The sequence below is a fragment of the Cyprinus carpio genome, chromosome B4, assembly GCF_018340385.1.
Source record: "Cyprinus carpio isolate SPL01 chromosome B4, ASM1834038v1, whole genome shotgun sequence".
Classification (NCBI taxonomy): domain Eukaryota; kingdom Metazoa; phylum Chordata; class Actinopteri; order Cypriniformes; family Cyprinidae; genus Cyprinus; species Cyprinus carpio.
Window position 1 is genome coordinate 16,514,774 of NC_056600.1, and position 23,979 is coordinate 16,538,752.

A 23,979-nucleotide genomic window follows, 5' to 3' on the forward strand; every position below is an offset into this window, starting at 1 on the left:
AATAAAGACTAAAAATTGTTTTAAGGAGAGGCTTTAAATTGTAATATTTAAAATGCTGATAATAATTTTTTGAATTATTAATTAATAAAAAAATAATTAATTAATTAATTAACAAATAACCGTCCAAAAAACAAACATAAAAGCAAATAAGCACAACAAACCACAAGTATTTTCATACACACACATGCACACTTCAGATTTCATTGTACCTCAATAACTGAGACAAAAAACAAATAATTCATCAATGTTACTGTTATAATGCAGCACAAAAAAAAAGTGGTACAACAACAAGAAGTTCATAAATACTTAACCAGGGGCCTTTTGCTTTGGTGTACATGAGGCTCAAGCATCTGGCCATTATAAAAACATTAAAAGCTAATGAGCCCAACATATTTAGGTGGTGAGAAGAGGTGGTTCCGTGCGGGGTTGCTGAAACATTAAAAGCTAATGAGCCAACATATTAAGGAGATTTTATACTGATGCCCCTCACGGGTCCACGGCCACGAGCCGTCTCTGAAAATAGGTGCATTGGCTAATCTCTGCCCGTGTGATCCTCACACAATCTCTCTGTCCAAAGTGCACTGCCAAGTTCCACTCGTTGTGCAGCCTCATGAATCATTCATCAATACTACAGGAAAGAAAGGAGAGTCTTTCAATGGGAGAATCGATGCTGGTGTCAGGGGGAAGCCCTGTCTCTCTGTCTGGGCCGCACAGGCAGACATTACGCTCTCAAATGATGCCACAGTCAGCTCTTCCCTGGTAAAACATCAAAGATACACAGTTATAAGTTCATGGGAGATATTAACCTTTATGTCACACAGCATGGCAAATGGAAACTAAAGAGGGCATTTTTAATTGGACCCCATGCTGTGGATATACGTATGTTATAGCCCACGCTGACTGTCTCATGCTGGACAAGACTGTTTTCTACTGAGCTATGAATATTGTCAGATGTCTCACACTGGTCCTGCATTCTCACTGAATTCTGACTGGAAAAAAGACATTCTTCAACCTGAGAAAGACCTTGTTCTCATATAAACTCCACTTGTTGTCTGGGGGGGATACAGACTTTATTGGCTGCGAGATATGAGGCAATAAAAAGCACGCTCAAACAAAAAGCAATAAATTTTTGCTACAGCTGTTGGGTATAGTGAATACACACACACACACACACACACACACACACACACACACACACAGTTCTTGCTGCGCGTGACCAACCAGCAGGTCGATATAATATAATATAATAATAACCAATAATATAATAATAATTATTATTATCGTAGGCCGGCAGTATATTATGAGATTTCACATCCGTTGCACCGATTTCGTTCATACTAAACAACAGGACATGATACTCCGCCCGCGGGCATTCTCTGGTGAACGGCGCAGCCTACAGCCAAGGTCGAAGGGCACGGTGAACGGGGTGCCTCGGTGGGCATGGGATCATCTAGAGGGCCGGGAACCGCGGCCTGCTCACGGTTCGCTGTGGTGCCCTTCCGGCGTGCCGCCGCTCCTGGACACACCTTCGGGGGAAACGGCGGCGCTCTCCGTTCAACCTCCGGTGTGCCGAGGTGGGCCATTGCTCCAGCTCGATGGCCTGGAGGAGTTCGTCACCGGGGACGTCGCTTCAAGGGTCTCCGCATCGCCGGCTGATGGACGTAGCGGGCGACCTGAGGGCCGCAGGAAGGCGATCAACGACGACCCAACTCCGCTACTGTGTGCGTTGGAACCCCCGGCAGTAACCAGTGCAGAAAGCTCTCGGATTTCATCAAAAAAAAACTTAATTTGTGTTAATTTGTGGAACGACATGAGGGGGAGTAATTAATGACAGACTTTTCATTTTTGTGTAAAGTTGTGTAAGATGTCTTTATTATAAAATATGTCATTTTATTTCAAAAAAGTTACCATCTACTGTGAACATTTCTTGGTCTCGTTTAAAAGTATAAAGAAGACTGGCATATACTCTCACAGAAGGCAAACATTGGGCAAATGCACCTTCATCCATTTCAGCTTTATTTGTACATAAACGCTCTTGATATGTTTGAGCTCACTGACAAGAGCTGTCACTCACACACTGCGAGATCGATGGGGAGCGCAGAGCCTTTGTTGCCGTCTGTCACAGCAGTCACACAGAGATCTCTGTCATGTACGGCATCACGTAATAAAATCACACAGCACCACCATTTACCACACACCAAAACCTCCACACAGAAAATCTGACAGCAATATTCTGACACAGAATTTATTTTAGTATAGTAACAAGATTATGGCTATACAAATATATCACTGATTGCCACTTTTCCTCAGTTTTTGCTGCTTAATTCAAATTATTCAGCTTTGAAGCTTGCTGGATGGCTTTAATGAATAACATGAGGTGTTTATCTGCCATGAAATACAATCCATTTCATGACAGAAATTGAAAGAGATTAGTTTATGAGAGCTTCAGATGAAATTTCTATGTTTGGAGGTTATTAAGAAATTTACATGCATATAAAAACATTAGTCTAATTGCTTCTTTCAAAGTATTAAAATATTGCCTCAATGTGATATTAAACGGGCATTCTGCAATTACATTTTGCTTTTACTATTGCTCATACTTTTTATTAGAGGTTTTTAGAAACTAACATTACTTTTCTGAAGCAATTTGTTTATGATTTTTGCCTGGTGAAAATAAAACAATCCAAAAAATACATATTTTCATAATATTACCCATTATTATTTTCATTTATACACTACAGTTCAAAAGTTTGAGGTCAGTATTTTTATTTATTTATTTATTTTATTTTAATAATCTTTTACATTTTTTTAAAGGATTTTTTTTTTTATTATTCTGCAAGGATGCATTAAATTATTAAACAATGTCAGTAAAGCCATTAATGCTGTTATAGATATCTATTGCAAATAAATACTCTTTCTATTCATCAAAAAATCCTAAAATCCGGTTTCACAAAAATAATATTCAGCACAACTGTTTTCACATCTGATTTCTGAAGGACCATTTGACACTGAAGACTGGTGTAATGACTGCACAAGAATAATATACATTTTAAAATATATCAAAATAGAAAACATATACATTTCACAATATTACTGTTTTTTTTTCTGTATTTTTATTTAAAAATATGCAGCCTTGGTTAAGCATAAGACTTCCTTCCAAAACATTTAAAAAATTGTACCAACCCCAAACTTTGTACCAGTCGTGTACATTTTGAATAGTTCAAGTCATCAAATAAGTCTATAGTTCACAAGCATGGCAAAAAAGTGATGCTTGGAGAAACAAAAATAAAAAAGCAAACAAATCCAGCAATATGTCAGTCTGAATATATGCTCAGTTCAGTTCTTCATTGGTCACCATAGAAGCCCCAATAAAAAAATCAATATCAATTTCACAAAGCATCAGAAGGCCCCAAAAGCCTAGGTTTATTATAAAGATTCTGTCACCACTTGCCATTTTAGTACTGCTAATATCTCAACAAGTTACTTCCTGTTGAATCTCTTGACAACCTGTAGGCAGGTGAAACATGAAGTTTGTTTAAAATCACAGTATATATCAGCTGGAAGGCTTTCTGCTATGGCACACTGCTCTAAACCATTACTAATGGAAAACACCACTTACTGTATGTATTATAGACTATAAAGTTGTATATGGAAAATGAATACACATCAGCATTTGCATTTCTGCTGTCAGAATCACCACCTCCGAAGGTGCTTTCAGTGATCCGATCAAGTCTGACATTGAAGATTTATTTTAAAAAGCTAAGATGCTGTAGACACTCATTCATTTACAGTGCTGTGTCCAAACTCCCACACACACATACACACTGCCACCATGGAGACTGCTTCACGCAGACTGTCTTCACTCTCTCTCGAGCAGATAATTTCACTCACATCCGCCTCTGCACACACACAAAGTTCAGATTCTGTACAGTAAGTGTTACACCTGAGATAGAAAAACTTATTATAGAGAAGACCACACAACATCAATCACAAGGGAAAAATATGCACTTAGTCTTAAAGCATGGAGGAAAAACAGTTTTTCATGTTAAAACACTGAACAACTGAAATCTATTTTTGAATACAAATCTTACAAAGCTTAAAACAAAACCCCCTCTAGACTCAGTCTACAGTAAATCAAGACATTAACACCACAAACTAATTATATTTTCAGTTATAATTTTAGTTTGTAGTTGTAATAATTTTGTTTTGTGCTTTTTATTCAGTTTTACTTTTAATAGTGTAACTTTAAATTATTTCAGTTTGTTGCCAAGACTTTTTTGATAATCTGTAACACTTTCCAATTACTTAGAAAGTAATAGCACTTCTCCTCAAAAAAATACCACACAATTTGAGGTATCATTCATGCACAAAAAATTATACTTTAGCAAGCAACACTATTGAATCATCAAATTTTAGAATGTGCGATAGAAGTCCTGTTGTTAATTTATTTTAACAGATTGTCTGCTACAGCAGGACACCAGCAGAAGAGATGCAATGTAATCTGTCTTTTCAAATAACAGTTAAAGGTGTGAGTTGTGGGTGGCGACCGGAGATGAATGTGGCATTGCTTGTGCCGTGCTAGTTGGTGTGGTCTTTCCTCTCCCGATATAGCCTATATTTGAAACAGACAAAATAATAGAGATGGCTGGACAAGTCTGATGGATTGGAGGTATATGCTGTCAGTTCCCATTGAGGGTGTACATTGTGAAACTGCAGTGGAACTGTGGATCTATAGGAGAATGAAGCTGAGAATAGCTTTCTGCAGAGGGTATACAGCCTCTACTCTTTCTGCACTGCACCACCTGTTGTTTACCGCTAGCTGATGACAGGCGAAAACAGTCACCAGCTCAACACCTGCAGACCTCACCACCTAATCAGAATCAAACCAACATCATCTGCTGCACCTGCTATACAGTATCAATTCATTCATTTTTAAAATAATTAATAATTAATTTGCAATTATTTTTGATAGATAAAACAAAAAAAGATCTTGACTGAAAGATTGATAGAATGACAGAAGGATAGATAGATATAATTTTATATAATGGTAACAATATACATCATGGCTTTAAATGCTATAGAAATTTCATAATTCTTGTCACCAGTGTCAATATCACAAAAGAACTAATACTAGACTAAAAATAAATAAGTTAATTAATTAATTAAAAAAGCTCACTGAAGACAAGTAAACAGTCAGCAAGTAAATAGAATAACAAACTCTTTAAAAGCAAAAGGACAAAAATGACACTAAAACAAATAAATAAGAAATGCTGTGATTTAGTCAAGAGCAGTGAGAAATTTTCTCTCTTTTGTTGTTTAATTAACATAAACGACAGACAGCAGGAATATTAGACTTTAAGAGCTGCCTGGATCCAATTTACTGTTACACGTGTTTTCTTTCTCAGCTGTTTGCTTTTACTTAAGATACTATATAAGACCTACAAAATGGCAAAAAAAATAAATAAATAAAAATAACGTTCAATACTTACATGGTTAATGAGCACCATCTTCGCATGCGTGCACCTCTCTGACAGCGCATGCATAGCAAAAGGACTTCTCTTTCGCAGCTGATTGTGTTTCAATGGCTTAAAATAACTTTTCTTTAAATTAGGGCTGGAGATTTAATTAATTAATTTAATTAATTACGTTGAAAAGTAACATTTTAAAATTATTAACACATTTAACGCACTTGCCCCGCCACAGACCTATGTGGGTCATCTGACATTTCATACACCTGATTGATGACAAACATGAGGCAGGGCAACAACTCACTGCGTGATGGAGCCTAGAGAATGTAGTTAGAATGCCCCTAAATTTCAAGATATGGGGCAAAAAATATCCCTGTTTAAGTTTTTGTCTCATATTTAAGCAATATCACACGAGCAATAAGTGCAATATCACACCAATGTTGTACGAGTGCAAATGTCATACTGATCTTATACAACAGTTCAATAAATAAGTTAATATTGTGTTATTTTAGACATTTAAATTTTTCAATTTTGCTAACGAAAATATAAAGATAAAACCGAACTGTTCTCTGAGCAACACACAGCGGCGTTTCATTTCTTAATCCCAAATTGGGTGAACCATTAGGCTGGATTTGAAGCTGTGCTGCACAGACCGATCGGTGTGAGACGTCAAAGTACCGCAAGAGCAATTCAAAAGCACACAGAGCGGTCTGCTCTCTATAGCTGTCATGGTAGTTTGATGTCATACACCGATCAGTCTGATGGTGATGATCCACTTCAAGTCGAACAAGCCTAATGATTCAATGGACCATTCATAAAGAGAACCATTTACTTCATTCCTGAATGAATCAGCCATTTGAATGAATCAAGTGAATGAATGACTCTCGGTGCGTTCCAAACAGGATATGTTGCCCTCCGAAGGGCACTTCAGAATGAAAACAATCATGGCCGCCATACTGAAGGGTTGTTCCAAACCGAAGTGCTCAAAAACTGGACACTTCAAAGGGCCCTTCAGAATTTAGGCATCGTTTACCCACCCTCGTGGTCCAAAAGAGTATGTTTAATAAATTTTATGTTGAATCAATTAAAACATTTATTGCTGAAGCTACTTTTTGTAATGTCTGTTTGATGCTTTACACAACAATGACTTTAAATTATCAGTTGGGAGTAATTTCTCAGCCAAATTTGAAGTGCCGCCACATCATGTAATTAATTAGATTAAATGTTTTAATCTCTTTACAGCCCTACTTTAAACCTTAAAAAAGTGTGCAAAGGATAGGTTTTCGTGACCACGTAGCACAGCAACATCGCATAAGCATGTAACCACAATAGAGACGACATTAGATAGATAGATAGATAGATAGATAGATAGATAGATAGATAGATAGATAGATAGATAGATAGATAGATAGATAGGTCACTGTCCCTACCTGTTCTAAACACTCCACCATCATCCGCAGGACTTAATGACTATAGACTTGTTGCCCTAACATCTAGTCAATAAGTCATTTGAAAGACTTTTGTTGGCCCACCTGTAGAACATCACTGGATCTCCTGCAGTTTGCTTATCAAGTAAAGAGGTAATGAATGATGCAATCGACATTGGACTGCCCTTAATTCTACACGAACAAGCGATTTACGTGAGGATCCTGTTTGTTGACTTCAGTTTGGCTTTCAACACCATCATCCCAGTACTCCTCAAGACCAAACTAACCAGCTCTCTGTCCTAGCTCTATCTGTTAGACAGATTTCAGGCAACAGCTAGTAAGACTAATGAAATTCATATCCAACACCCACAGCACTTCTCACTGTGGAGGCACTGCAAAAGACCCCTCTGTCAAGCTCCTGAAGTTTGCAGTTGACACCACAGTCATTGGCCTCATCCAGAAGGGAGTTTGAGTTGTCTAGTGCAGTCTGGAGCTCTGACTCTGGCAGTGGAGTCATTTAGGTTCTTTGGTACTTCAGAACCAGATGTGGGAGTTCCACATTCACTCCACTGTGAAAAAAACCCCCGCCAACTGAAGTTCAACCTGCCACAGGTGCTGCTTCTGCAGTTCGACTCTGCAGTCGTAGAGTCTGTCCTTTGTTCTTCTGAAAATGTCTGGTTTGGCTCAACTAACTACCAATTCAGAACTCAAAAAAAACTACAGTGGATAGTCCAGACTGCTGAGAGAATCATTGGTACACCCCTTCCTACACTCAAAAACTATACTATATAGGAATAGGGCTGGAAAATTAACTCTTCGAAACCCCTCACATCCAGGCCACTTCCTGGACAGCCAGGCAAGTTTATTTCATTAGGCCATCTACTTCATCAACAGTTAAATGCCCCACTGTGCAATAAAAATGTGCAATATACTGTCCAGTTATTCACATTCCTATGTATAATTGTATAGAGCATATCTGCACATACATTGTGCACTCTCAGGGTAATGCTCCACCCTTTGACCCGGCTCTCAGGTGAAAGACAGTTGAGGAGGGAGACACACAAAACACACATAGACATGACTCTCCAATGTTGAGGAAGCAGAACATTAAACCGGACAGGGAAAACGCGTTGCTAGGCAACAAATGTTGAACAAAGCTAACCAACTCAGCGTAAAGGATAGTGTCCGTGAGCGCTAGAGCACCGCTGCAGAGCAAACTGTCAGTCTATGAGAAAAGATCACTAAACAGGCTGGATATATGGTGAGCTCTGATTTACTAAGGGGAAAAAATCTCATGACTCCATTAAATCGTCCTCAGACAGATTATTGTGAAAGTATTTGATCTGTCGCAAAGGTGTTGTTAGCGTTTTTTAATCATTATTCACTAAGTGCATTTGTCTTTGTCAGGCCAAGGCAAAAGCTTGGAGCCCCATCAATTGTGCGATCGATTTACAGTAATCCACCTGAGCTGTACAGGGACCCTCGGAGCTCAGAGTCCCTTCAGCTCTGGAGCGCAGCCAGGTCCAGGCAAACAGCGATGGGGAAAGTCCTCATCCCTTTCATTCATCACCGATCTGTCACATAATTTCTGTGTGAATTCAGATGAAGGTTTGTATCAAGTCAAGATGAAGGAAAGAGTAAGTGAGTTATCAACCTTGCCAGTTAATATACAGAGAACTACATATAAATAAAATGTCTTGATTCTCACATACAGTCATTGCCAAAAATATCGGCACCCTTGGTAAATATGATCAAAGAAGGCTGTGAAAATTTATCTGCATTGTTAATCCTTTTGATCTTTTATTTAAACGTTTCAAACGATTCAGTTCGATTTGGTGAACTGGTTCAAGAAGATCCAGTTACATCGAGTGATTCGTTCGCAAACCGGATATCACTAAACTGCAGTGCTCTGAACGCGCTCATAACAGACCCGGGAGAGAAGACAATGCTGAATAAAGTCGTACTTTTTACTATTTTTGGACCAAAATGTATTTTCGATGCTTCAATAAATTCTAACGGACCCTCTGATGTCACATGGACTACTTTGAAGATGTTTTTATTACCTTTCTGGACGTGGACAGTATACTGTACATACATTTTCAATGGAGGAACAGAAAGCTCTCGGACTAAATCTAAAATATCTTATACTGTGTTCCGAAGATGAACGGAGGTCTCACGGGTTTGGAACGACATGAGGGTGAGTCATTAATGACATAATTTTCATTTTTGGGTGAACTAACCCTTTAAGTATTCATCATGAACATGATAATCTAAACAAAAAGTTAAATAATCATAAAACATTTTCATTGTTGTTGTTTTATTTTAACTTTTTATTTTAATTTATTTTTAAATTAACATTTCATTTTAATTAAATTTTTAAAAATGTCAGCTGCCCCATAGTTGTGTTATAAATCCACAACACTGAATATTTTAGTTACATTTTATTTTACAATGTAATCTAATTAAAAGCTAATTGCACATTTAAGTACTGAGTAATATTACTTAAAATGTAGGGTTAGGTTTAGGATATAGTTTTAGGGTAAGGACTGGGTCGGTTATACATTATTTTAAGGTGTGCTTGTTACAATGTAATTATACATTTAAGTCCCGAGTAATATTAATTAATTACATGTTATAACTTATATGACTAAGGTTTGGTTTAGGGTTACTTGTAATTATGTGTAATTTATTGTTATCATAATAGTAAGTACATGTAACTTATTGTGTAACAAGGACACCTTAAAATAAAATGTTACCAGGTTTGGTTTGAGGTTAGTTCCATGTAATTATGCATAATTTACTGTTATTACTACAGTACGTATATGTAATGTGTAACAAGGTCAGTTTTTTTCCAACAATTTCTAGGCTTAATAGTGTTTTTTGGGGAAAGTTGTTGAACTCCTTTACCAAAGAAAAAACCAATATCACTGAAGAACAAAGAAAAATCATGGTAAACACCACTTGTGAACGGAATATTCCTCTTGTATGTCATTTCCAATTAAAATGTCAAATCGCGCAAACTGTGAGAAAATAAATATAGGCTAAATATATAAAATGTATACATAAAATACATAGGATACACAAAATGCTAGCTATGAAATTTGTTTAGCAAGACAAATACTGTATTACGAAAATGTTAACTTAAGCACAATACATCTCACGCAAGCACAATACAATTCTCCTATGATTCATGCATGTCCACTCTAGGTCATTGTTCAATAAAAAAGTGTGCAAAATGTGTTTTAAGAGTGAATTTTATAACAATCCACAGGTCTAAATGTGTTCATAGTTGAAGAAACATTGTGTGCAGGAATATTAATCAGCCTTCTCATTCTAGATGAAAACATGCATAATCCTGCTTTTCGGAAATAGCCATCTGTGTGAGGGAGTATCTCAAACACTGCAGTACAATAAACAATATCAGAGTGAAGCTTCCACAGGATCACTCATGTACAGTATAACAATGATAAGATGTTTTACGGAGACATCGAGATGATGTGATAGCTTCATTATATACAGCAGAGGTGATCAATACTGGCAGTATGTTATTAATGACAGCCCTACTATAGCCTTTGAGCAATATGTGTTTTTTTTTTTTTTTTTTTTTTTTGCCTATTAGGATAAGGGTATATATTTATTAATTTATTATATCAGCACTCCCTGTTTCTATTCATTTAAAAAATCACAGCTTCATCAGAATGGTACGAAACTTGGTGACTTTTATGCCATTTGGAATGTGTATGCACAAAAAAATTAGGGCATGATTCGAGTAAGCTAAGTGGTCATAAAAAATTTTTCACACTTGGTGCAAAACCAACACATCCACACACACACACCTATGAACTGGTGTGACTGTAACATAGCAAATATGTAAAATAAAAGCAATAATTCAACTACAATGCAGTAAAAAAGTGGACAGCAAGGAATGGGTTAGACTCAAGAGTGCAAAACAGACACATCCACACACACACACACACACACACACATATAGCCAAAACGAGTCAGAAAACTGAAATAAGAGGTTGAAATCAGATCAGACCCAGAAGGATTAAGCTCTGATAAAACATTCCTGTTCATTTTTGTTACATTTTTATTGAAGTTTTAATGTTTTTTGTAACAAAATGCTTTCTGTGTGTTCAGGTTTGACTGTAGTAATAATTCAAAAACATACGTTTTAAATCAGCATAAAAAAAAAAAAAAAAAAAAAACCTTTACAAAAAGCTGTCTTTGAGAACGTATAGATAGATAGATAGATAGATAGATAGATAGATAGATAGATATCCAAATCTACAACTTAATAAAATTAAGTATTTTTGTCTAAAATCAACTAGAGAATTTATAGGCCTTTTATATAGTGCTATATAGGAGTCTAGTGGCTAAACCATGGAATTTCAGATGTTTTTTTTTTAATTACTCCCACCAGACGGCTTCAAAAATTTGATTTTAAAGGCATTATCTCTTATTTAACATGAAATACTGCCTTAATATTTTCAATATTCACAAAATAAATTTGAGCATAATTATGGCAAAAATATTAAAATACTAAAAATATTAGTAGCATGAAATTCTCTCAAATAAAAAAGAAAAAAAATATATATATTATTGAACAAAAATATATAACACTGATTTTACGAGGGGGGGTATCATTTCAGGTGTCCGGTCATTTTTGACCACAAGTGTGACTCCCAAATAAGGAGCACCAGTGGGTTAAAGAAAGGTGTTTTTATGCAGTCATACTGTCTGAAACATCTACAGAAGAGGACAAACGCAATGAGCATCTGAACCTCGGCGTTTGTGCAGTGGTGTGAGCTGAATTCGTGGTGGCCTGCCAGTGTCCCCGGATGGGCAGTAGTGGCACTGAAGCCCAGGGCAGAGCACTCAGCCTGGCATATTCCTGCACTCTCATGTGGCAGCCACCCAACTGTACATCTGCAAATTCAGACCCTCCAGGTGATGCTCCCCCTGCTGGGCAGGAGCGACAAGCTTTTTGCTTTGCAGAAAAGCAGGGCTTATATAAGCGGCCTATTCTGAAGGTAAAGAACAAGTGTCACCTCAAGGTAAGAGCGTGCACCAGCGGATGATAACACGTGCTGGTTGAGTGATTATGAAACGTGACAGCACCATGAAACGTGTCATGAAGTGCAAGTGTAAGCTGAATGTGTGGAATTCATATCACAGCATTCCCACTAACAAACAATGCCCAGTGAGAACTGATTTACAAGCATGACAAGTTAATCAGAGCATGATAGTCGTCTAAAATGTAATTACTATAATATACAGTAAAATTTTATTAACAGTTTATTAAAGTTTTTTGCTATTGTGCATTTTTCTTTCAACCTCTTCACTTACTAGTGGTTCTCAAGTAGGGGCCCTAAAGGGCCCTAAAGATTAAATAATTAAAAATAATTAAAAATAATAAAAAATTAAAATAAGACAAAGCAAGTATTAAAATAAGCCAAAACAAATTAATTTCAATATATTTCTTATTTAAAATACCACATAAACTGTTTTCTCTTTGAAACACCCAGGGTACATGAATATATATAAAATAAATAAATAAATAAAAAGCCCTGGATAAGAATAATATGTTTTCTATAAGTGAAAAGTCATGCTAACTAATGAATTTTTTAACGTTCTGGGCATAATTTTTTTTATATATAAAAATATACATTTTCTTTTTCTTTTTTTTTACATCCTTATCTTTAATCCTTATGTTTTAAATCATAAACAATACAGTCTGAATATTTTTGAGGATAATGCAGTCAAAATGGTTGAAAACCACTGGAATAAGCTATTTTTTTTTTTTTTTTTTTAATTTCTAAAAGACACTGATATTCCTCAAACATTCTATTTAGGATTAGTAAACCTCGGTGTATTTTTAATTAATTAAAAACCCATTCAACCCATTCTGCATATAATTATAGACTAATGTGTACTATTTTAATGTAATTTTAAAAATAGGATTAAAGGATGAAAATATACTTTTTTCTTACATAGATTTGAATGTTCAGTGTATCCAACAGTGATGGCATCATCTGTATTTCCATACTGAATTGCATTTAGTCTTCTTCTATAGATCTAATAGCATAATTGTGATTAGTCTTTTTTTCCTTTCATATCTTATAATTGCTTATAGCCTATACACGTGTTGAAGATGTGCTAAATGTCATACAATTGATCAAGTAATCTGAACAGAAGGCTGTAACACTTTATTTTAAGGTGCCTTTGTTACACAAGTAACACGTACTTACTATTATAATATCAATTAATTATGCATAATTACATGCAAGTAACCCTGAGCTAAACCCTAATCCTAACCCTAACCATATAGTAAGTACATGTAGTTAATTAATATTACTCAGTACTTACATGTATAATTACACTGTAACAATGACACCTTAAAATAAAATGTAACCCAGAAATCTAAATCAAATCTTTCCTATACAACACTATTTTTTGCTGCCTTGCAAGCACATCTATTTCCTTGGGGAAATGCTAATCACAATGTTTATAAACCTTATGTCAGTTCTGCTATGAACCAGTGAACAGAGTCAAACTGTGACTCATTAAAATCAAATGACTACACACATTCCATTCATTATTCATACACCTCTATATATTGCATACATTTGAATCACTTCACCATGGCAACATATACCCAAACTGACGATTGCTGCACATGCCGTTAGTAGCTTAATGATGGTCATGAATAATTAATCACAAAAGTATTAGTCTTCACTATAACAGGACAGTGCATGCATTGCTTCTCATTTTAAACATGCAGTGATGCATAATAGAGATTCCCTGGTAGTTTAGCTAAGATTCATTTAAGTGAATGTACATGTTGAAATTTGGCCGCTAAAAAGAGATCATTGATAGTCATGTGTGAGTTAACAAGAGCAGCACATGAGCAACAGCACAGATGGGCTGCTTAAATGCTATTAGCTGACTCAATTGGAGAGCATTTCTGTCTTGGGTACATATGCATCTTGTTTGCCATATTGTTTACATCAGTTGATTACAAATTAGTGTGAGATTAGTGCACATGTCGACAGGACTTTATCCTTGTTAAAAAATGTTAATGTTTTCTTTATTGTATATGTGGATATCTATAGCAAGCATAGGCACTTACTCTATATTGCACACTAAGTTAGACTATGTTTGGACACTTTCTGATTGTCACACTACACCACTGGACACTTTTATATGCAGATGCAATTTTAATTATTATTATTTATTTATTTTTAAGAGTAAAAACTATATTACTATTTGATTAAAATAATTTAATAATAATAATAATATGCATAATTATTAGTTGGGGGTGTCACTAGTATAAGAGAACCCCACCAAATTGTACAATTAACTGAGAATTTCAGTTAAAAAATGGTTCAAACTAGAGATTCTCAAACAAAGGTTCTCAGCAAACTTCCAAAGATGATATAAAAGTATTTAAATGGATCCATTGATATTAAAATATTCCAGTAAACTATGTCTAAATAAAAATACCTAAAATTAAACTAAAGTCAGTATTTTGATTCAAGAACATATCGTTTTTGAAACTCCTGGAAAACAAAATAATCGCGGTTTAGTAATTTATTATATCAGTACTCACTGTTTCTATTCATTTTAAAAAAGTTTGAAAACAATCAGCTTTATCATAATTACAGCAGAAATACTAGAATGTCTTAGAATATTGTGTTGCACAAAAGAGGACCTTCAAGTCAAAAATGTTGAAAACAACTTAACTGTTTAGATAGATTGTCTTAGCAGTGACCCAGGTGGCTCAAGTCCATTGTACAGAAAGTGTTCCCCCTTTTGTTTGAAGAAGCCAACTGGCGCTTCCTAACATAAAGTATATATTTTTGCAAGTTGAACCTGACTGTTGGTTTTTCACAACCTCACCAGCATGAGATAATCTACAGATGTTATGTGTTACATTAGCTTCAGTTGCTCATGTATATTGTCCATATATTTTTTTAATTGCAAAGAGAAGGTAGAGAGAGAACTCTTTTAAAACAATTATATAAACATTCTTCTCATTGTGAGTCAATATGTGGGGGAAAATAATGCTACAGGCATGCTAAAAAAAACTCACTCAACAAATAGATTTTAAAACCAGAAACAACCACAATCAAAGCATGAGACACCAATGCTGCCTTCATCCAAACACACACACACACACACACACATAAAATCATATAACCCACCATTACAAAGTAATCAACTTCCCTGTGATGAAAAAGTAAAAGAGATTGCGGATTGTAGCCTGCAGTCGTAAGTGTGCGATTTCTAATAATACAGTGATAGACTGGCCTTTAACAACACTCACGGCAGTCGTGTGGTATGATATCATAATAAAAATTCCCCAGAACTAATCTAGATTTTTTTTTTTTTTTTTTTTATAAAGGAGCAGGTTATGAAGTGTGAAACTCTCCTCATATTTGGCTGCCATATTATGCGATATACTGTAAATAAGAAAACCCACCCGGCACAAATGAGTATTTAAAGTGTGATAGATTGTACACCTGGAAACTTGCAAACTGTCTTGACCCTAAAATCTACTAAACAGAGGCTTCGCGTTTAGATTCACCTGGGTTCAGGATGCTGTTCAGGCGATGCTTGTCATTATAATTTAGCTCCATGGAGACCAAACCAAGAGCAACGTCCCTCGTGAGTGTTAACGTTGCACATGATAGTGCATTAGGCTGAGGCAAATACCGTCAGCTGTCTCTAGAAACCAGAGGCCTGGGGATGATGGCAGTCCTCTCTCTGAATCCTCTGGAGGGGGATCTGCAGCAAGAGATGCAATGAATGAACAAGAAGTGAAGGGCATGACCGCACTCTTTTATTTTAGTTTTGTAGTCTGTAGCACAGTTCCCAAATCTGAGACGCCTGGTTGTCTATTGCCTACATAAAAGACCGTTGACATAGAATGCGATTTTTTGTGACATAAAATCACAAAGTCTAGACATACATTTTTGAACTTCTTTTAAAATAAGAGTCCATCTGTCACATTTCCTTTTAAATACAATGGAAAAAATAGTGCAGTAGAATGCAAAAACCCTGAGAACTCTTTTTCTGCATTTAAAAATGCAAGACATGAGGCAAATGCAAGACATGTTTTTAAAAAGTTGAAATGTTTTTAAACTGAGCGCTGCATTTTTATAATATAGTCATGCACACAATTCTGCAAAAGATGCAAGACGTGAGGTCAAAGACATCTGTCCCCTGTTTTTGCATTTAAAAATGTCGCATGGCAGTGGGATGTAAAAAAACTATAAAAAACAATTGCAAGGTATATAAACATGTTTTTTGAACTTCTTCTAACTTGAGCACCATGTTTTTAGTACCATGCACGTATCTCTGCAAAACCACCCTTTGTAACATTCAAAAATATCATGTTTTGAGCATGTTTACATAGAAAAGTAGCACAGTAGAATGCAAACAAGCATTTACACACGTATTTTAAAAGAATTTTACACAATATGCACGTTTTATTTATTTATATTCTTTTAGAATAACATTAGCTCAGCAGCACACTCAACATCATCAACAACGTTAAGAGAAGCATTTCCGTGGTGTGGTTTCATTTCAATCCAGATGCTGCCTTAGAAGAAAGCTGTCTATGTAGACAGCAGACACCAAGGTGGCTCACTAGGTTTTAAAAACAGCTATTGTGTGACTGTTTATCTAAATAAAATCCCATAAGTCTTGATACAAAAAACCTTTGCTAAAATTACACTCACTGGCCAATTTATTAGGTACACCTTGCTAGTACCAGGTTGGACCCCCTTTTGCCTTCAGAACTGCCTTAATTCTTCGTGGCATAGATTCAACAAGGTGTTGGAAACATTCCTCAGAGATTTTGGTCCATATTGACATGATAGCATCACGCAGTTGCTGCAGATTTGTCGACTGCACATCCATGATGCGAATCTCACATTCCACTACATCCCAAAGCTGCTCTGTTGGATTGAGATCTGGTGACTGTGGAGGCCATTTGAGTAAAGTGAACTCATTGTCATGTCCAAGAAACCAGTCTGAGATGATTTGAGCTTTGTGACATGGTGCATTGTACTGCTGGAAGTAGCCCTTAGAAGATGGGTACACTGTAGTCATAAAGGGATGGACATGGTCAGCAACAATACTCAGGTAGGCTGTGGCATTTAATTGGTACTAATGGGCCATTACACCACCAGCCTGAACCGTTGAGACAAGGCAGGATGGATCCATGCTTTCATGTTCTTTACGCCAAATTCTGACCCTACCATCTGAATGGTCGCAACAGAAATCGAGACTCATCACACCAGGCAACGTTTTTCCAATCTTCTATTGTCCAATTTTGGTGAGTCTATGCGACTTGTAGCCTCCGTTTCCTGTTCTTAGCCGACAGGAGCGGCACCCGGTGTGGTCTTCTGCTGCTGTAGCCCATCTGCTTCAGGGTTCGATGTGTTGTGCATTCAGAGATGGTATTCTGCTTGGTTGTACTGAGTGGTTATTTGAGTTACTGTTGCCTTTCTATCATCTCTAACCAGTCTGCCCATTCTCCTCTGACCTCTGACATCAGTAGATCCGCAGTTTTTGAAATACTCAGACCAGCCCGTCTGGCACCAACAACCATTCCACGTTCAAAGTCACTTAAATCCCCTTTCTTCCCCATTCTGATGCTTGGTTTAAACTTCAGCAAGTCGTCTTCTCCACATCTAGATGCCTAAATGCATTGAGTTGCTGCCATGTGATTGGATGATTAGCAATTTGTGTTACCAAGCAATTGAATAGGTGTACCTAATAAAGTATAGTGTATATAGTTACTGCCAATGCTACGATCAGATATCCAATAAGAGGACACATACAAGTAGTGAGCAAGTGTGCAAGAGAGCCACAGACTGTGTGTGCCATTTGCATGCTGATCATTTCAGAACATGATGTCCTGGGACTTAATTATTCCACATACAGCCACGTCACTCTCACAGAAGGAACCCTAATTGGGGGAATCAAAACACACTACAACGTACACAACTCCCCCCCACTGCAAAGAGACCTCAGCTGACTGCCAAGGGCAATGTCACTGGAACAGCCCAGCAGATGGGCCTTTCAATTTTCACTCCTGATGTGAGTGCTTGCTGGTCCCGTGGCAGACTGGTTGCAGGTTATGCTCTGTTTGTTTGTTTTTATCTACAGTATGAGGTTTTACCAAAAAGACAAAGAGTTGTGTGCCTGGAGAGGGATATTACAATACTGGGATTTATTTATAGACTGTAAATGTGCTAATGATGTTAGCACCAAGGAGAACATCAGGACTGTTAAACATGTCCCGGAAAAAGGAGGCGAAAATCTGGTATCCAGAATCACAGAAGAACAATATCCAACATGTGCACAAAAAACTAACCTCTCTGATTCTTTGGTGTGTGTATGTGTGCAGGAACAGAAGCTCTCATCCATCACTGGGGTTTCACTATAATCTGTTCGTGCAAAAAGCACTACATAGCAGTGTTTTAAAGTGAACCAAAAGTAAAACCACAATAAAATTTTAAAAACTGAAACTGTGATAAAATTATATAAATATATAAAATTCACAAAAAGACAAAAACAAAAATAAAATAAAAACTAAACTATAAATTATACAAAACTATAATTCATATGTCAATTATACAAAAAAAAAAAAAACTGCTGCAAGTGCTCACTAGACAGAAGATACAGGATATTGGTTATTAGGCAAACAGTGTATTGGAACAGTGTTCCTGTTGCATTAATTCATCAGATATTAAAAGCAGGGAATGTGTCGTATCAGTTATATCCATTGCTTCTGCATTCTGAGTCTTGCATTCGATGATGACATATACAAACCAGGATGAAGCCTCATCTGTAAAGCATGGTGGTGGTGGTGTCATGGCATGGGCATGCGTGGCTGTCTCTGGAACAGGCCCTCTCAACTTCAATGATGACAATGTGGCCCAGGTGGGCTCACACTCTCGGGCATGAGACTAAGATGGCTGCCCCTACTCCGGTTCTCCGGAACCTGGATGTCTGAGCACCAGGGGCTTTTTCGAGCGATGCATGGCCCAGGTGGGCTCACCCTCTCGGGCATGAGACTAAGATGGCTGCCCCTACTCTGGTTCTCCGGAACCTGGATGTCTGAGCACCAGGGGCTTTTTCGAGCGATGCATGGCCCAGGTGGGCTCACTCTCTCGGGCATGAGACTAAGATGGCTGACCCTACTCCGGTTCTCCGGAACCTGGATGTCTGAGCACCAGGGGCTTTTTTCGAGCGATGCATGGCCCAGGTGGGCTCACCCTCTCGGGCATGAGAGCAAGATGGCGACCCCTACTCCGGTTCTCCGGAACCTGGATGTCTGAGCACCAGGGCTTTTTTTCGAGCGACCCAGGCCCAGCGAGGCCTCACTCTCTCGGGCATGAGAGCAAGATGGCGCCCCCTACTCCGCTTCTCCGGAACCTGGATGTCTGAGTTCCAGGGGGCTTTTTGGAGCGATGCATGGCCCAGGTGGGCTCACCCTCTCGGGCATGAGAGTAAGATGGCGGCCCCTACTCCGGTTCTCCGGAACCTGGATGTCTGAGATCCAGAGGGCTTTTTGGAGCGTTGCATGGCCCAGGTGGGCTCACTCTCTCGGGCATGAGACTAAGATGGCGGCCCCTACTCCGGTTCTCCGGAACCTGGATGTCTGAGTTCCAGGGGCTTTTTCGAGCGACCCATATGATGACAGCAGAATGAATCTGGAAGGGTACAAAACCATCTTGGCTACCAATATTCAAGAAAATGCCACCAGACTCATCACAAAGCGCTTCATATTGGATCAGGACAATGACCCAAAACATCCTGCCAGTTCAGTAAAGGAGTTTATCAGGGCAAAGAAATATAAAGTCTTAGATTGCTCAAGTCAATCTCCAGATTTAAATCCGATTGAACATGAATTTCGCCAGCTGAAGAGGAGACTAAAGACAGAAACTCCACAAAACAAGCAACAGCTGGAAATGGCTGTATTAAAGACTGGGGAAAGCAGCCTTTTGGATGAAAACCGGGAGGCCTTTGACTGTCCCATAGACTGCCAAGTAAATAACAGTGTCAAGGTCCATAAAAGGTATGAAAGTCGTCGTCAGAATACTCCATCTGCCATCAGACGTGCAATCTGGGTTATATGAAGCAACCGGAACACTTTTTGTAAGCGAAGAAAACAAAAATAAAGACTTCATTCAACAATTCCTTTGTCAACAGTCTCCTCTGTGTCTCTCAATATCCCCTTATGAAGCGTATGCTCTTCTGTATCATCTGCGCCATAAGGATGCGCTGTTTTATTTCAAATCAAAGCTAAATACACGTAAGAGCATACGCAGCGTACAGTGATATGGGGAGACACAGAGGAGACCGTTGACAAAGGAATTGTTGAATAAAGTCGTTATTTTTTTTTCTTCCCAATAATTAATGAGGGCTCTGTATATTTATAGCTACATACACACACACACACACACACACACACAAAAAGAATAATAATACAATTACATTATTAAAATAAGTGATAAATTACTATTAAATAAAATTCAATATAAATAAAATGCACAAATATAAAATAACTTAATTATTATCTAGAAGATACTGGCTTTGTATAAACCTAAGGAGAAACAATGTAACGGTATATATGTTTCCAGAGCAGTTTTACACTTTTAACAGCCCTGTAATAATAAAAACACCAATTTTTGTCTTCGCTTTTCTACAGACACCTTAGAATCCCTTTGTGCACCCCTTGGTGTCCCTGGACCCAAAGTTTGAAAACCCCTGTGACAGTCTACTCCAAATGCTTAATACAATTCAAATAAGTAATTTGACATAAACATTTCACTTCTTCTTTTTTTTCTTTTCTATAATACAGACACAGGAAAAGACATCATGACAACACTGAACACTTCACTTAGCTTTAATGTCAAAAGACAAGCCCTAACAAAATCTCTTTAATCCTAATGTTTGGTACCACATTCAGATATTTTATTATAAATAACCCACCAAACTTTAACTATGCTTTAACCCCTTTAACAGTCTAGAAATTGCACTTGTTGGGACAATCACTGTGGTTTGGGAAGGTGACGCGGGTAATTTCAGCACAGCTAGTGTCACTGGATGGGATTGAATAAACAATAATGATGTTTCAAATTAGTTTTTACAAACACAACGTATGTCATCCATCTGCGTCACACAAACAGTTTGTCCAGCAACACTATTAGTTCAGTCAAAAGTTGACATTTTGGGCCGATCAAAAGTACAAACTGAACATAAGGTACAGAGCAACAGTCAGTGTTTACATCTTTTGGGAAATCAACTTACTTATAGCTGACTCTTTACTTTAAACTGGGATTGAGAAAGTATTTCACCTTTAAATGGAGACATAGCTCTTTTCTGGAGGGAGAACATCTTAAGACACATTTGTGAATTTATAATATACGTTTCCAACATTTTTGTATTTCAACTAACCTGGAATATTGTCGTTTATGAGTTGTTAAAAGTAGGCCGCAGTTCTGTCGCCCTCTACTGGACTAAGCGCGCGACCACACGAGCCGTAAACATGCGATATTTTGTCGCGCAAAAAAAAAAAAAAAAAGTAACTGTAGTAAAGAATGTGCTTAGCGGCAGCCGTACACACATACACGTGCATCCAGAGGTGCTCTGAAGATATATGTAAGTTACACACTGCGAATGTAAATACTAGCTTCAACACAGCAATAAAATATTGAAGTCCGTGTATTGGTAGTAATTACGCCTGTGAGCGGTGTGTGTACGTGATATCTATTAGAATAAAAAGCTATTTTTGTATATGTGAGATGGCTAACGAACATCTTAGTTCTAGTTTTTCTTACACGGGTCTCTTGCATCAGGATAACAGATATGTAAGAATATGAAAAATCATTGTCATCATGTCATGTGTTTTCTGTATCGGTGTTTTTTTAATTATGCTTATGGAGTGACCAACATTTGCACATTTTATGTGTTTTAATAGACTTCAGTTCATGGAGCTTCTCTAATAAAGAGATGACCCGAAATGATCATGCAAAAAAATCAAACAAAAACATTGTGTTCTCCAGACTATGGGGTGTGTGTGTATATATATATATATATATATATATATATATATATATATATATATATATATATATATATATATATATATATATATATATAAAAAAGAGAGAGTTGTTTATATATATATATATATATATATATATATATATATATATATATGTATACATATACATACACACACAATCCCCACCCCTTTTTATAATTTTATTTTTATTATTAACTTACCTTTGTCTTCTCTCCTCAGTTTCAATCAGGATGGCAAAAAGTTTGCGAAGCAAAAGAAGGAGAAAGATGAGGGCGGAGAAAAGAAAGAAAGTTGCCCCCAAAGAACTGGCTCGACTCAAAACAGTGCTGGGTCAGGGAGAGAAAGGAGAGGTCAGTATGAAAGATGTGGCTGAGATCGCCACCGTGGTGCCGCCTGAGAAAGTGAAGCAGAAGCCAGAGGATGTGGAGATGCAGGAAGAACATGGTGAGCTTTTATAGAAGCATTTAGCAATTCGGCTTATATGTTGTGTTTTAGCATATTAAATGCAGATCTGTTGTTGCTTTGCAGCGGATGGTGGAAAGATGGATTTAGACACTAAACGCAATAAAAAGACAATGTTGGACGATGAAGGACGGTATCCGGTTTCGATGAACCAAAGGAATATAAAGAAGGTGAAAGCCAAACGTATGGCTACAAAAGGAAAACCTAAGATGAAGAAGGGGCTCGCCTGGTAGATGAACTGATCTGCTTGTGCACGGACATTATGCCTGACATAGCTGTACAGGAGCTTTGCTGTGCATCTTTTACTTTTCTATGGACTGTTTATGCAATCTTCCAGTGTCTGGAAGAGGCAGACACTGTAAGTCACCCACACTGTACTACACAACGGACTCTTCCAGTGAAATATACATTTTTCCTCTCTACTTCAATCTCTCACTCTGTTAGTCTGCTTTACTTTGAAGTAAAAATCCAATATACCTTTCTGGGGGATTTAGTTAGTTTTATTTTGCAGTAAACAAAAATCCACAACATTGAGTCAAGAAAGAGACAAGCATAAGCCAGACCAGTGGCTTGTGTATCTCTATAAGGCAGCATGGTATACTTTTAGATTTAATCCCTGCACCAAACAAAATTCTTTATAATAGTACATTTGAATTCCGCAAACAACTTAATATATTAGCACATTTGTAGATCTTCTGATTCAATGCATAAAGGGTTGGAAAACTGGTAACTGACATGAAATTCCTCATTTAAAACTATTAACGATGTTTCATAATTACTGTAATATTTGACATCCTGTTATCTGAGAGATTACATGGAATATTAGCACTTTAAAGAAATTAATTTTTCATATTGTAGGACAGGGAATCAGCTAAAAAAGTAACTGTAAATTGTGACTGGTTAAACATTTATTTAAAGGGATACCCGTAAAAGCTTTGTTCGTCTTCGGAACACAATTTAAGATATTTTGGATGAAAGCCGGGAGGCTTGTGACTGTCCCATAAACTGCCAAATAAGTAACAGTGTCAAGGTCCAGGAAAGTATGAAAAGCATCGTCAGAATACTCCATCTGCCATCAGTGATTCAACTGTAACGTTATGAAGTGACAAGAATACTTTTTGTACACGAAGAAAACAAAAATAACAACTACAATAACGGCATCCTCAACAATATCTCCCTCCAAATCAGCGTAGCGCCATTTTGGCAATTCTGAGCAGATTTGGAGAGAGGAGAAAAAGAGGAATTGTTGAATAAAGTTGTTATTTTTTTGTTTTCTGACACTGTTATTTATATTCTTGTCGCTTCATAACGTTATGGTTGAATCACTGATGGCAGATAGACTATTCTGACAATGCTTTTCATACTTTCCTGGACCTTGACACTGTTATTTACTTGGCAGTCTATGGGGCAGTCACAAGCCTCCCGGTTTTCACCCAAAAAATCTTACATTGTGTTCCGAAGAGGAATGAAGCTTTTGCGGGTTTGGAACGACATGGGGGTAAGTGATTAATGA

The 23,979-nt window shown here is 37.2% G+C and overlaps 1 protein-coding gene and 1 long non-coding RNA gene across 3 annotated transcripts; one reads left to right on the forward strand and one right to left on the reverse strand.

The window, feature by feature from the left end:
- Positions 1–438: 438 nt before the first annotated feature.
- Positions 439–21,458, reverse strand: LOC122137036. The gene is made up of 3 exons (XR_006154538.1): positions 21,374–21,458; positions 15,486–15,685; positions 439–756 (listed from the first exon to the last, which is right to left on the reverse strand). It is a non-coding gene; the product is annotated as an uncharacterized LOC122137036 (long non-coding RNA).
- LOC109077670 (protein LLP homolog) lies at positions 21,444–22,948 on the forward strand. Of its 2 annotated transcripts, none has more exons than XM_019093192.2 (3): positions 21,444–21,577; positions 22,224–22,448; positions 22,533–22,948. In XM_019093192.2, exons 1-3 carry the CDS (start codon positions 21,517–21,519, stop codon positions 22,697–22,699), a joined length of 453 nt encoding a protein of 150 aa, XP_018948737.2. In that variant the 5' UTR covers positions 21,444–21,516; the 3' UTR covers positions 22,700–22,948. The 2 variants fall into 2 exon arrangements, with proteins under 2 accessions (XP_018948737.2, XP_042578150.1); XM_042722216.1 differs by lacking the exon at positions 21,444–21,577 and adding an exon at positions 21,647–21,786.
- The last annotated feature ends 1,031 nt before the right edge of the window (positions 22,949–23,979 follow it).

Coding starts and splice junctions, on each gene's coding strand:
- LOC109077670 (XM_019093192.2), top strand. CDS start 21,517: ATGTGCTTAGCGGCAGCCGTACACACATACACGTGCATCCAGAGGTGC. Junction 21,578..22,223: donor GAGGTGCTCTGAAGATATAT/GTAAGTTACACA, acceptor TTCTCTCCTCAG/TTTCAATCAGGATGGCAAAA. Junction 22,449..22,532: donor GGAGATGCAGGAAGAACATG/GTGAGCTTTTAT, acceptor GTTGCTTTGCAG/CGGATGGTGGAAAGATGGAT.